This window comes from Mytilus edulis, chromosome 4 (assembly GCF_963676685.1).
Source record: "Mytilus edulis chromosome 4, xbMytEdul2.2, whole genome shotgun sequence".
NCBI lineage: Eukaryota > Metazoa > Mollusca > Bivalvia > Mytilida > Mytilidae > Mytilus > Mytilus edulis.
This window is the reverse complement of record NC_092347.1, coordinates 30,712,044-30,727,062: the sequence shown is the minus strand read 5'-3', so window position 1 is coordinate 30,727,062 and position 15,019 is coordinate 30,712,044. Positions and strand designations below refer to the sequence as shown.

General features: G+C 33.0%; 1 protein-coding gene and 1 long non-coding RNA gene across 2 annotated transcripts; one reads left to right on the top strand and one right to left on the bottom strand.

Moving 5' to 3' along the window:
• Positions 1-2,072: 2,072 nt before the first annotated feature.
• Positions 2,073-8,452, top strand: LOC139519413 (uncharacterized). Its single transcript, XR_011663586.1, has 3 exons — positions 2,073-2,179; positions 4,230-4,428; positions 8,062-8,452. It is a non-coding gene; the product is annotated as an uncharacterized lncRNA (long non-coding RNA).
• A 687-nt stretch (positions 8,453-9,139) lies between these two features.
• Positions 9,140-11,479, bottom strand: LOC139518414 (complement C1q subcomponent subunit B-like). The gene is made up of 3 exons (XM_071309960.1): positions 11,360-11,479; positions 10,473-10,532; positions 9,140-9,818 (listed from the first exon to the last, which is right to left on the bottom strand). Exons 1-3 carry the CDS (start codon positions 11,445-11,447, stop codon positions 9,589-9,591), a joined length of 378 nt encoding a protein of 125 aa, XP_071166061.1. The 5' UTR covers positions 11,448-11,479; the 3' UTR covers positions 9,140-9,588.
• Between the last annotated feature and the right edge of the window lie 3,540 nt (positions 11,480-15,019).

The following is a 15,019-nucleotide window of genomic DNA, read 5'->3' as shown; positions in this document are numbered from 1 at the left end:
ACAAGCCTGAAACGAATTTCAATGCGAAAATAAATTCTGAAAATGAACTTGTCTCCGTTTTCGTCTCCGTTTTTTAAAAATTATGATATTTTGGGTATAATTATTTCTAAAAAAATATGTAAGTTATATTGTAGTAGCGAGAAATTATAAAAAAGAAGATGTGGTATGATTGCTAATGAGACAACTATCCACAAAAGACCAAAATGACACAAACATTAACAAAGAAAGACTATTTCGAAGACAGTTTATTGACACGAAATCCGTTCAAACCACGACTAAGTCTTCGTGCACAGATTTCCGTTAAGGTTAAACTGAATATTGTACATAATTGTCTTCTCTTGTATAATGGTTTGTTGAGAATAAAGATATACAAATGTAATAAAATTTGATATTCAGTCAACATTGTGTTTGTTTAAAAACTTGATTTAGATAGAGAGAGAGAAAAGAATCACACTGAAAAACAAAAATCGAACTTGTTACAGAAAAAAAAACTATAAAATAATTTTCTTTATTCGTGAACTGCAAAACACAACAAATTAATTTACCCGTCATCATGAAAAATAAACTGAAAAAGCACATCGAATGAGATATATATTTTATTTTTTCTATATGCAAATTCATGTTAACGGTAAAACTGAACTAAACAATACAATTCCTAAAAAACAATAAAGATAATCCAATCAATTTTGTTGATTGGATAATTCATGGCTCAGTAGTTGTGTAATCAGTGACACGTGCCCTCATTATTTTATAAGAATTAACATATCTATCTAAGTTCGATTCAGGCGCGGATCTAGAGGGGGGAGGGGGTTCCGGGGGGGGGGGGGGTTGGAACCCCCCTTTTTTTGGCCGATCAATGCATTTGAATGGGGACATGTAGTTGAACCCCCCCCTTTTTTTGCCCTGGGTTAGCCCCCCCTTTTTAAAATGGCTGGATCCGCCCCTGCGATTTCAACTTCTACCAAAATTTAACTCTAAAATAAGAAGCGTATAACGAATATAAACATCCATCATGTGTGCAGATATGATTACGGTAATGGGTCCTGAGTGCACTTTGTATGTCCTGAGTGCACTCAGGAGGTCCTGAGCGGTTGTTTAGACGTACCCGAAGAATAAATCATTTTCTGAACCTAAAATACATTTATCTGTAATTAAAGAAAATTCGCCTAAAACATTCTCTCATATATTTAAACAATTAATTGTAAAATAATTAATTCAACGTCGGACTTTCTGTCTGTTTACTAATACTTTTCTTGTTCAGTTTAGTTTTTATACCCATAATTGATGAACGGAAATAAGTACTTTTTTTAGGAAAATTTACAACTAGATGAACGGAATTAAGTACTTTTTAGGAAAATTTACAACTCAAATTTTCAAAAACAAAATTCTACACTTTTTACCTGGATGTTTTTCTCTGTCTCGAAGCCGCAACCTTTGACCCCGTATCAAACGTAGCGACCAACACCTCACATGACGTATTCTCGATGTTGAGGTATTGACAATATACAATCACATTTATCAATATACAGCAAGTAAGTAATTTGGTGTTGAATGCCAGTAGATCAGAATTTGTTAATTGAACTTTACCTGTTTAAGGGGCACTAGCTGCCAAATTCATGTTCTTCATCGATTTTAATAAAATTCACATTACACGTGTATATAGTGTTGAATTGTTTATTAAAATGTTGCGCACAATCTTGGCTGATATGCATAAAACCATTATATTTCATGACACTGCATGAAAAAGAAATTGACTTATCGTATAATACCAGAACCAGAGACATATATATTGTATCTAATATCTCTGCCAGAACTAAAAAAATAAACTCCTGTAAGTCCACATACACATAAGAGGGTATGGATGTGAATTAACAGAATAGAGAACAAAGGACAAAGAAAAAAAGGAATAAAGAATAGTGAAAGAAAGAGAATAATGGAAAAAAGTGTAAGTTATTAAAAATATAACTAAAAAAAGAAGACAGAAAAAAAGACACCCCTCCGAGACGAGCCTTACATGCACTGTTATTACCCAAGGTTAATTTTACGTCGGCTCATTTTATTTTGGCTTAGAAATAAACATAATTGACAAGTTTCCTTCCCCTGCATTCTCGATCCCACATGTAAATAGCACGGTGATTTTCAAAAAGACATTGATACATCATTACAACACACACTTGCCGTCAGTATTTGAATTGATATTGATTAAGAAGGTATAGAAGATTAATGCACGCACACTATTATCCACCACTGGCCTAAATAGTTAGTCCGCAAACAACGAGGGTAATAAAAACCCAGCACTTTGAACACAGCCACCGGCATGGTGTGAATCTGAAAGCTTCCCACTATCCATTTCTACCCATAGAAAACTTTTGCCTTTCATTTATCAAAAATGAAATATGTTGATATTAATGGTACTAGTATATAAGAATTATTGGGGAATTCAAACCATTCCTATTGTAAGTGATAAAACTAAATTTATATCAGGGTGATTGAAATGAGGAAAAAAAAGGGGGGATCAGGAGTTCAGGGCCCCCTGTTTGGGAAAAGAATTGGTTGATTATATATGGAATCACTGAGTCATGGCAGGAGCAGGCCCCTCTTAGGCAGTCGGTGGGCCCCACTTATGAAAAATTCTGGATCCACCACTGTGGTCAGGGTGGTCTTCAGTTGTATTATCTTTTTTTTTTTTAAATTACACCTGTATAGTGTATATTCTTTAGTGTAAATCAAGGGAAAATACTGTGAACTATCTGTGCATTGGGGCTTATTAAAAGGTATTTCGGGGGGGGGGGGGGAAGAAAGAAGGGAGGGTGAGTCCATGGGAGGTAATCCCCACCCCTTTCAATTTGAGAATATGCTATTATCTTGTAAACGGTCCAGATCCCCATCCCTAAACCATATATATTCTTGAAAGGGACGATAAAACAAATCACATGAAATTAAAAGGAGGTCTTTGGGGGTTTCACCACTCTGTTCAATTTGAGAATGTGCTATTATCTTGTGAACGATCCAGATTCCCACCCCTAAACCATATATATTCTTGTCGGGGACAATAAAATTAATAATGAAATAAAATAAAAGTGAAGTTCCACCCCCTCTAGTTTGAAAACTTGTAAACGGTCAAGATCCCCACCCCTAAACCATATTTATATATTCTTGTATAGAACAATAAAACAAATAAAAGGAAATATAGGGAGAGTCCATGGGGTTCACCCCCACCCCCACATGTTTGAGAAACTTTTAAATAGTTGAGATCCCTTTTCATCCAGTGGTTAGGTGAAAAAATTTCAGGATCCCTGATCCCCACCGTCAAACCATATATATTCTTGTATGAGACAATAAAACAAATCAAACGAATATAGGATCATCCCCTTTGTCTTGGGCATTGTTGGGTTGGGAACCCCCCTTTTTAAAATGGCTGGATCCGCCCCGGCATACCATCTAGCTAGCTATAAATGCTTTAAAAATATGAAATCAAACAAGGAAATTAACAGTTTAGGCAACTGTTTTGAATTTAAAAAAAAGTCTTTTACATATATAACAATGTTAAATTTTTTGTGCATTTATTTTTGCTTATCGTATTTTCAATAATGGACAAAATTGCATGATTGAATATTGTAATTTAAGAAAAATCAGCATACATGATATAAAATGGGAAGTGGAAACTGGGAAATTGACAAAGAGACAACAACCCAATCAAAGAGCAGACAACGGCCGAAGGTCACCTATGGGTCTTCAATGCAGTGAGAAAAATTCGGCACTGGTCTTCAGCTCATAAATATGTATCAGAAATGAAAACGAGATACAGCTTTCAGTTGTATTAATAAAAACCTCATAATAAGTTCTGAATATCAGAATATACAGTATTGCAAGATTCTCTCAAAATGGACACATAGAGCTGAAAAACTGTCAGTGACTGTAAAATTAATCATGCTAACATTAAAGTCCATGGAGTCCATCTTAATATGCATACTCTCGTACAAAAGAATATAAGTATGCAATAGACATCAAGTTTTCAAAAATAAGAGTATCTATGCCATTAATTTACGACAAGATCTTAATCAAGTAATAATTTCGGTTTGTTTAAATATTTCGGAGGTTAGTATGACCTCCTCTTTGGTGATGATGTTTTCGTTTTAAAGTTGGGAAAATTGTTTGTACATGTACCAACAAAAATAAAAACACAAAGTCAATCTAGAATTATGTTTTTATCATTTTTTTATGTTTAGGTTGTCAGCAAGATGAAAAGGACAAGTATGCAGTTCAAAATTCAAAATGTGGATAAGTTGAGGTTCTAGGTCTTACCTTTGCAGATTTTCATATTTTGCATGAATGAAATCAAAGGTTATATGATGGACAGCAGAGAAAGAAAAAAACAACTTTTCAATTATCCTGCTCCTGGATAAATGTAAAACATCTTGTTTTTCGGTAAGTTTTATGCTCTGTTTTGATAGTGTTAGTGTTTTGATAGTGTTAGTGCATTCATCTTTCCAGTCTTTCCTCTAAATTGTAAGTTTTTGGTGAGTGTTCACCATGAATTTCAGTAAGTAACTTGTGGATTTACATGTATATACTCAAAATTTAGTACTAATATTAATGGGATTTTAGCATGACATCCTGCCAAATGCTTGTTAATCATGTTTATGTTCCAGAACAAACAAGTATTTGGACTGTACGCTTGCCCAATTTTAAGAAGTTGGTCAAGTTTATTACAAACAAATGTACAGTACAGATCAACATAACTGAAATCTTAAATAGATTAATACAAAAAGTTTAATTGCAGTTAAAATAAAAACACAGGTTTGGTCGAGCTGGTACCAGACAGTACAAATATACTTAAATGGTCTGACTGTACACATATGGTGGGACTGTAAGTTCTGGACCGTAAAAGTAACATCCGAATACTGATATGGTCTGGAACATTTATACATGTCTTAAAATTAATATCAAACACATTGGTGTTTGATAGAACTATAATGTTTTGGGATATCAAAATCAAAAATATCCCATTTTTATACGACCGCAAAATTTGAAAAATTTTTCGTCGTATATTGCTATCACGTTGGCGTCGGCGTCGTCGTCGTCGTCGTCGTCGTCCGGCGTCCGAATACTTTTAGTTTTCGCACTCTAACTTTAGTAAAAGTGAATGGAAATCTATGAAATTTTAACACAAGGTTTATGACCACAAAAGGAAGGTTGGTATTGATTTTGGGAGTTTTGGTCCCAACATTTTAGGAATTAGGGGCCAAAAAGGGCCCAAATAAGCATTTTCTTGGTTTTCGCACTATAACTTTAGTTTAAGTTAATAGAAATCTATGAAATTTTGACACAAGGTTTATGACCACAAAAAAACGGTTGGGATTGATTTTGGGAGTTTAGGTTTCAACAGTTTAGGAATTAGGGGCCAAAAAGGGCCCAAATAAGCATTATTCTTGGTTTTCGCACAATAACTTTAGTTTAAGTAAATAGAAATCAATGAAATTTAAACACAATGTTAATGACTACAAAAGGAAGGTTGGTATTGATTTTGAGAGTTTAGGTCCCAACAGTTTAGGAATTAGGGGCCAAAAAGGGACCCAAATAAGCATTTTTCTTGGTTTTCGCACCATAACGTTAGTATAAGTAAATAGAAATCTATGAAATTTAAACACAAGGTTTATGACCATAAAAGGAAGGTTGGTATTGATTTTGGGAGTTTTGGTCCCAACAGAATAAGGGGCCCAAAGGGTCCAAAATTAAACTTTGTTTGATTTCATCAAAATTGAATAATTGGGGTTCTTTGATATGTCGAATCTAACTGTCATGACTGTGTATGTAGATTCTTAACTTTTGGTCCCGTTTTCAAATTGGTCTACATTAAGGTCCAAAGGGTCCAAAATTAAACTTAGTTTGATTTTGACAAAAAATGAATGAGTTAGGTTCTTTGATATGCTGAATCTAAAAATGTACTTAGATTCTTGATTATTGGCCCAGTTTTCAAGTTGGTCCAAATCGGGGTCCAAAATTAAACTTTGTTTGATTTCATCAAAATTGAATAAATGGGGTTCTTTGATATACCAAATCTAACTGTGTATGTAGATTCTTCATTTTTGGTCCTGTTTTCAAATTGGTCTACACTAAAGTCCAAAGGGTCCAAAATTAAACTTAGTCTGATTTCAACAAAAATTGAAATCTTGGGGTTCTTTGATATGCTGAATCCAAAAATGTACTTAGATTTTTTATTATGGGCCCAGTTTTCAAGTTGGTCCAAATCAGGATCTAAAATTATTATATTAAGTATTGTGCAATAGCAAGTCTTTTCAATTGCACAGTATTGCGCAATGGCAAGAAATATCTAATTGCACAATATTGTGAAATAGCAAATTTTTTTTTAATTAGAGTTATCTTTCTTTGTCCAGAATAGTAAGCAAGAAATATCTAATTGCAAAATATTGTGCAATAGCAAGATTTTTTTTTAATTGGAGTTATCTTTCTTTGTCCAGAATCAACTTAAATCTTTGTTATATACAATATACAATGTATATTCACTTTTTACTACCAACTGATAAATTATAATAAATAACATTCAGTGATAACAAGCAGTTTTTTTTACATCTTAATATTTTATGATGTATTTAAATGAGTAGTTATTGTTGCAAACTCCATTAGAAATTTTAATTGAGATTAGTTTTGGAATAAGGGAAAGGGGGATGTGATTAAAAAATTGGGTTCAATTTTTCTCATTTGAAATTTCATAAATAAAAAAGAAAATTTCTTCAAACATTTTTATGCCCCACCTACGATAATTTCGTTCATCCGTCCGTTCGTCCGTCCGTCTGTCCCGCTTCAGGTTAAAGTTTTTGGTCAAGGTAGTTTTTGATGAAGTTTAAGTCCAATGGACTTCAAACTTAGTACACATGTCCCCTATGATATGATCTTTCTAATTTTAATGCCAAATTAGAGTTTTTACCCCAATTTCACGGTCCACTGAACATGGAAAATGATAGTGCGAGTGGGGCATTCGTGTACTGAGGACACATTCTTGTTTTGAGAGGATTAATATTAAACAGCATAGTGAATTGCTCTAAGAGAAAACAAAAATTTTAAGTTCATTAGAACACATTCATTCTGTGTCAGAAACCTATGCTGTGTCAACTATTTAATCACAATCCAAATTTAGAGCTGAATCCAGCTTGAATGTTGTGTCCATACTTGCCCCAACCGTTCAGGGTTCAACCTCTGCGGTCGTATAAAGCTACGCCCTGCGGAGCATCTGGTTACTTTTAATAAAGAAGAAGATTATTGATGTATGTTTTAATGTATATTAAAATGAGACAGCAAGCCAACAACACAAAAAATAAGGATAAAACATACATATTTTTTTTGTATCAATGTTATAATTTCCAATATGTTCAAGGTATTTTTTCATTGAAATAAAACACAAATTGAAATCTGTCTGAACTTCAAAAGCTTAAAGAAATATTGTTTCTGTTGTCTGCATTTTGTATAATATATTGCAAATTCTTGTGAATAATGGAATGTTATTATAGTTGTCTAAAGTTTTAACATTGATCTTTATACTGTAAATTCATAAATTATTGCGTGCATTTATTATTGCGATTCTGTCATTTTAGACTTAAATGCGATTTTAAATTTTACGATTTTGAGAAAAATCCTGTTTAATCCATATAAAATATTTCATAATGCGAGTTTAAATTATTGCGTTTACAACTCCGTTGCATTTTTCGCAATAAAAAAAAACTTGCATTAATTCCGAATTTACAGTATATATATATATTATGTATATAACTTGGGAAAATACCCAAATGTTATAAAGAAGAATAAATTAATTGATTGTTATATGGTATTAGAATAGGAAGATGTGGTATATTGCTAATTTGACAACCCTCCATCAGAGACCAAAGGATGTAGGCCGTTAGCAACTGATGACACTGGACAACCTTTAACAATCAGTAAAATCCATATCGCATAGCTATTTTTATTGAAAATCATATTATTGCTACATGTATGAAAACAATTTTGTATAATCCATTACTTTAGATTTTATTGGTTCTTTTTCAGAAGGATTGAAATTCACTACCTAGAATAAATGGAGAAAACATAGAAACAAGACCAGAATAAATTCAAAGACAAAAGTTGGATCAGTTATTATTTTCATCACTCAGTCAATGATTTGAAGTTCTTTTAAATTCAAAAAAATATTGAAACCACAATAATGTCAAAGTTCTGTGCTGAATGTCCAAAAAGTGGACTATACCATCAAACAATGCTGGATGATAAGAAACTATTAATGTTTTGTGTTGAGGGATATTGTGAAAAAAATAGATTTACTTAAATAGCTACTAGTATGTTAAGCCTAACAATAGAGTTTTTATTGATTTCAAATGGCAAATAATTGTGTTTCAAGAAAGTATTCTATAATTCATGAATAAACATATATTGATACTTACATTATCTGCTTTGTTGTTTAAAAGTTTAGTTTTGAACAGTTAAAGAACAATATGCTAAATTAACATTTCCCAAGAAAAAAAGATATTCAATTAAAAAGATTCATCTTATAATAATTTACTACCAAAAAGAAAACATTGTAACATACACATTACTGTTTATTTATATCTATATATTTACAATTAGAATCCCATAGGATTTTAATTTGTCCCATGGGATATTAAAAATCCCATGGGATATTTTTTGTCCCATGGGACAACAAATATCCCATGGGACTACAATAATCCCATGGGACAAAAAAAAATCCCATGGGATTTAACCAAAATCCCATGGGATAATGGTAAATCCCATGGGATTTTGCCCTGTCCCATGGGATATTGAAAATCCCATGTTTTTATAATTCAAATTGCAAAATAAATATGAAAGTAACTGTAGAAAACCAATGAAATTATTGAATCCCATGTAATTCTGCACATTTTGGTTATATACATGATATTGTAGCTCTTGTTTGAGGCGGCGGCGGATTTGCAAATGAGTGTTTTGCAAATTAAAAGTGTCCAGTGTTTACTGTTTACCAATTCTTTTTTTTAATTTATATGATATTTTTTTTTACCAAATTCAAGTGTACGCACGGGCGTTTTGACGTAAACGTAACTACGCGCATGATTGACCATAAATTATGTTCTCGTACGATCGGGAGACTTAAAAAAACGATCCAACAGCTGATTCAGCCGGTAACGAATTTTCGATATCTTAAAAGATTCACAATACAAAAGGAACTTCCTCTGCTTAATTGAGCCCCCAAAGAAATGTGAATAGTTAAGTTTTTATTCAAAATTATCGAAAGCAAAGTTTCATATGTGTTCTCGTACGAATACTGACCCCCTCAATACTGAATAACAGACGGACGGCCACACGAAAAAAAAGTAACTGAAACGGTTCACTTTCGATCAAAAATCCGAAAAATGACAGACATACCACGTATCATGATAACACTGTTAAAACTGTAAACTTAATTATGTTGTTAATAATATAAATTCAATTTCTTCGTGTACATATTGTCAATATTTTATTTTATTACTTAAAAAAAAAATTTGGTGTAGAAAATTCAGGGGAGGCAGTTCCCTGCCTCATAGGTAGTTACGGCCCTGGGTACACTCGAAGTTCTTTATTTTTGTGTGTCATAACGGAGCATGAGAATTGGTACACCCCAGGTTCTGGAGCTGTGTATACTCCAGTGATTGGATCATAATCATTATTGACGTTCGTCCAAACTTTGTCAAACTTTACAATCTCACCATGTCCCAAAGTTTTTGACGCAGTTAAAGAAGCTGCAAAGGCTGAAAATACTTTGTCATGTTGACTCAAACCTGTACAGAAAAAAAATGAAAATCTAATATTCTTTTTTTTTAATAGTCATATTATAAAAAAAAAAACATAGTTTACATTTAAAGGACATAAAGCAAATTATTATTCCGAGAGGTAGAATCTATTATGAAATTAGTTTATTAGAGTTGCACTTATAGATTATATTGAAACAAGAATGTGCCCATAGTACACAGATGCCCCACTTGCACTAGTATGATTTTTCCATGTTCAGTGGACCGTGAAATTGGAATCAAAAATCTTATTTGGCATTTAAATTAGACAGATCATATCATAGGGAACATGTGAACTAAGTTTCAAGTGCACTGGACTTAAATTTCAACAAAAACTACCAAAATCTCTAGCCTGAAGCGGGACAGACGGACGGACGGACGGACACACAGACCAGAAAACATAATGTCCTTCTACTTTTGTAGATGGAGCATAAAAACACAGCCGCTCATAGTTTGAGTGTATATAAAGCATGTTTATCGGTTTATCCCTATTTCAAAAAACCGTACTTCAGTATCACTACACCATAAAAATGTATGTATACATATGTATGCAATCTGTACATGAATAACCTGGATGGTAATATTTATCTTAAAAATGATCAATCTCACAAAAAACAAAATATTGAGAAGGTAGATAACAATTACCTGTTCCTGTTACTTTGATTTTCTTGAACATACTATGAAGATCTTCAAAACTTGCGTTTTCTGTTTAACAAAAATCACATAAAAGTTCAAACAAGAAATTAAAGGAAAACACACGAATAAATATTAAAATATCAGGGTATATAATACAAACTATATATAATATCAAACTTTATCATTCTTATTAGTTCTTTTTATGGTATCTAAAATTATCTATAAAACCGAGGAAACAATCAAAACCAAGAGTTCCAAGTGTTGAATTTAATTTTTATGGACGCGGCCACTATGACTGAGATGGTTGACCGTTATATAGAATATCTGTTTAACATTTTATGACGGATATATATGTCTCATTTATCGTAACCACAATCAGGCTCGTCTTCTTTCCTAAAATTTGATGTACCAAACATAATACTTATCCCCGTGTGTGTACTTGCATGAATCACAGATGGGTGCCATATGTGGAGCGACAGGATTAGCTAATCAACCCGCAGCACTTGAGATCACTCCATTTTTTGGTATGTTTTTTTTTTCCGCCATGACATTGTCAGTTTGTTTCGACTTCTGAGCTTGAATATCCCTTTGGTATCTTTCACCTCTCTTTATGGTCCAATCTGATTAAAAAAACACAAAAGACAACAAAGGCTAGAGGTTCCTGACTTGAGTAAGGCGTAAACAATGCGGGCGGTCGGGTTAAACGTGTTTTGTGAGATCTCAACACTCCTCTATACCTCTAGCCAATGTTAAATAAAAAAAAAACAACTGCAATACGCTTAGTAAAACTCGGTTTAAACGAAGTCCGAGTCCGATGTAAGATTAAGTAACAGAAGAAACTTAAAGATGAATATATATTGACAAAGGACTAGCAACCTTTAAGATAATATACATACCAAGTTTAAGTGTATACGATCCTGAATCCGCCTTATGACCATAACAACCAAATATTAGTACAACTAAAATCAAACAAATAGCGTCCATTGTTTAGCAACAAAAACAAGCAGCACACTTCAAATGTGAGAATACTGGAGAAAAAAATTAAACATAAAAGGCTTAATTGCATCATTGCGTGTTATAAAATTTGACAATGAAATTTGATAATAAAAGATTTTTATAGATTGTTTTACCATTCCTGGAATTATAAAAACCTTGTGGGATAATTTCCCTTCATAAGCAAATAGCAATAGCATTTAGGAATAGAAATTCGTTATGAATATTCCAACCAAATATCTGCCACTGGAAATTAAAAAAAAAACATTTACCAAATTAATAAAGAATAACAAAAAAACACCGAACTCCAAGTTAAGTTCAATAAACTGTTGACACAGAGATATGTCTCGCCTATCGGCATAACTGAAATTTCAGAAAAAAAAACCAATCTGATGGACAGCAACATCTATACTACTAAAGGGAGAGACCGATTTGATTTAGACGCAACTCCTCTGAAACCGGAAATGTTTATGATATGACGTTTGGAAATGTAGTGTTTTTTACTTTCTTATTTGTCTTTGAAACAATATTTTTTTCCACAGAGAACGCCAACTTTTGAGAAAATATCCAATTTCGGAGACCGTGATCTATCCGTGTCTTATACGCTTCCGTGCATGCTCAGTTGACGTACCACCGAGAAATTTGACAACTCAACCTTTGCCCAATCCTGAATTTTACCGCGATTTCGTGGGCATCTTCTTGTTGCTTATTAATTCAGTCCCTGGACCACGATCTAGTGGACAGGGTATGAAAATGGTCGACAAACTGTAATGTACAGTTAGTATTGTAATTTTTATACAAATTATCGTTGTTTACTGTAGTAGTTCCTATCAATAAAACTTAGGCCGAAAACTTAACTTAACTTGAAAAAAATTGTCAATTAATTTAAAAGTACGGACAATAAAAAAGGAGACATGGTCAAGTGACTTTGAATTAATCAACAATTTTTCAATGTTAAGTTATACCAGAAGGAAAGTTTCATTTTAACACCAATGATAGAACCATGCTATTCCTTGCGGCAGTAATTGCAACCTAACATAACTAAGAGATAACTGGGAGATATATACTCTGCAGGTGCTGCTGGAATGTTGCTACATAGAAATGAAAAGTTCACAATTAGGAAGCTGAAATTGTAATGCTCTTTTGTTCCGACGTTGGAAAGTTCCTGGCGGAAAGAACTAAATAGTCGAAAAGTTCCGGAGGAACTTATTAACTAGTTGTCTTTCCTCTGGTTTAAAAGTGACACCGGAACAAAGTGACTAGTTGAAAAGTTCCAAAGGAGTATTTAAACTAGTTAGAAAGTTCCTTTTTGCCAAATTAGTCAAAACCGGAACTAACAAACTAGCACAAAAGATCCAACGGAACTTATCAACCAGGCAGAAAGTTCCATTTGGAGAATTGATGCAAAGTAAAAGAGCAACATATTATATTTGAACCTTTCAAAGGGAAACCAAGATACTGATTACAAAAGTCAAAAGGAACTTATCAACTAGCCACAAAGTTCCTCTTTTGCAAATAAGTCAAAACCGGAACTAACAAACTAGCCCAAACGTTCCAACGGAACTTATCAACCAGTCACAAAGTTCCATTTGGAGAATTGATGCAAAGACCCACATGAGGAGGGGGTATGCTTCCCTCTCTTGAGGGTAATATGAATACTAAATTTGCATAATAATGCAACTTATTCCGTTTTATGTGAGCTATGAAATACAACTTAAATTTTGCTGGACTGAGGAGCTTGTTCTTCCCCCTCCTCAGTACATCAAAATTTAAATACATTTTCATTATTTCTCCATGCCTTTTTTTCATATTTGTCCCCAAAGAAACCCCTTTCAATGCGTTGGGTATTCTTGTAAATTAATGATTTGCTCTTATATATATGCTGATACTCATTCTTTCCCCTCTTTCTACAAAAAGGATGAAGTACATGGTATGTTCGGAACGAGCTACATTGTTCCGGGACTTTTCAATTAGCTACTTTTTTCCGGAACTTTTCGACTGCACTCGGAATAAAACAACTAGTTGGAAAGTTCCATCGGAACGAAATAACTAGTAGAAAAGTTCCGCCGGAACAAAGTAACTTACGGAACATAGTGGCTGTAACAAAATCATCTCTTTTTTGTCGTAATTGTTGGTTTTGAATTAGCTGCGTTCAACAAAGTCACCAAATTTTTAATTATTTAGAGAGATAACATCATCCATTTAGCAAAAAGAAAAGTTTAAGATACTGCTCACTTCTTTTCTCTGCCTAAGAAGTTCATGTATGAAATCAGCCTCATATGAATAAAGGAAATGGACGACAAGAGGATCTTGTTCCCATGGGAATGTTGATTGTTTTGTTGAAAAACACGTCATACAAACGTACCAAATGTGTTGTCAATTTAGAAATTAGATTGATTTCTGAGTATCGCAATAATAACTCAAATTCTTTGACATCTTATACAAAAATATTTATATTTATCAAAGTTGTACATTATATATCGATACTAGTTGTTATATAAAGAGGGGGGGCAAGGGGGGTCCCAATAACAGCAAAACAGCAAATTGATTTGGCTCATAACAGATAACAAGGAATTAAAATGGACAAAAACAGATAACAGTAAATGAAATATTAAGATAATTCGGTCTTTGACAAATCAGTATTTCTTATTACGGATATAATCCTTTGTAATGCATTCCATTTTCTATGATTATGTTTTTAGTATTAATTTATGTATCTAGAATGTGTTTAAATTACTACTCAATATATTATAATATTTTTTATACGCTCGTTTACGGAACGTATTATGGTTTACTGCTGTCAACATGTCGGACATTAACTCAAAAACTATTTAACCAATGTGCATTAAACTTTTGGAAATTGTTTATATCTATTGACGTGAGCTCCCTTACTTGAGATCCTTGTCAGATATTCCTGGCCATATGTTTTCCTTTTTGTCATATTAATTAAGAATTGTTTAAATTTAATATGTTCGTAGGGGAAACAAGGAACATTATTCTCATACAAAAAATAAAGATAATTCTAAATACACATTCATAAAAAAAATGGAATTTATTACAAAGGATAATCATAAGATATACTTGAATTGTCCTGGACCTCATTTCTGTGATGGGTATATGTTAATGGAATCCTTCTCTGAATACGGGACAAACATATCAGTAGTGGTAGACCCAATGTCCAATGATCTTCAATTTATACCGAATATTGACTGTCAAAAAAATGCTAACATTCCAATTTTCAATAACAGTTAACAGTAAATACATTATCACAATAACAGATAACAAAAAAACTAAAAGCCCAATAACAGCTAACAAAGAATAAGACAATAACAGCTAACAGCAAATATATTTTCAAAATAACAGATAACAAAGAATTAAATTGCCCCATAACAGCATAACAGTTAAACCCCTTGCCCCCCCTCTATAAAGGTACACGTGTTTAAGCTATTTATAGAAAGGTCTGTTTGATTGGATATATAAAGTATGCGGGCAGAATTTCGTGCACGGGTGGTTTGATAGTAGTTCAAGTCATTCAAGTCATTGCAGTCAAGTGCTCTAGATGC

Excerpts from the sequence above, each read along its gene's own strand:
- LOC139518414 (XM_071309960.1), bottom strand. The coding sequence starts at position 11,447 with ATGGACGCTATTTGTTTGATTTTAGTTGTACTAATATTTGGTTGTTAT. Across the intron at positions 10,533-11,359 it reads ATCGTATACACTTAAACTTG|AAAACGCAAGTTTTGAAGAT; the intron begins GTATGTATATTA and ends TTTGTTAAACAG. Across the intron at positions 9,819-10,472 it reads AATCAAAGTAACAGGAACAG|GTTTGAGTCAACATGACAAA; the intron begins GTAATTGTTATC and ends TTTTCTGTACAG.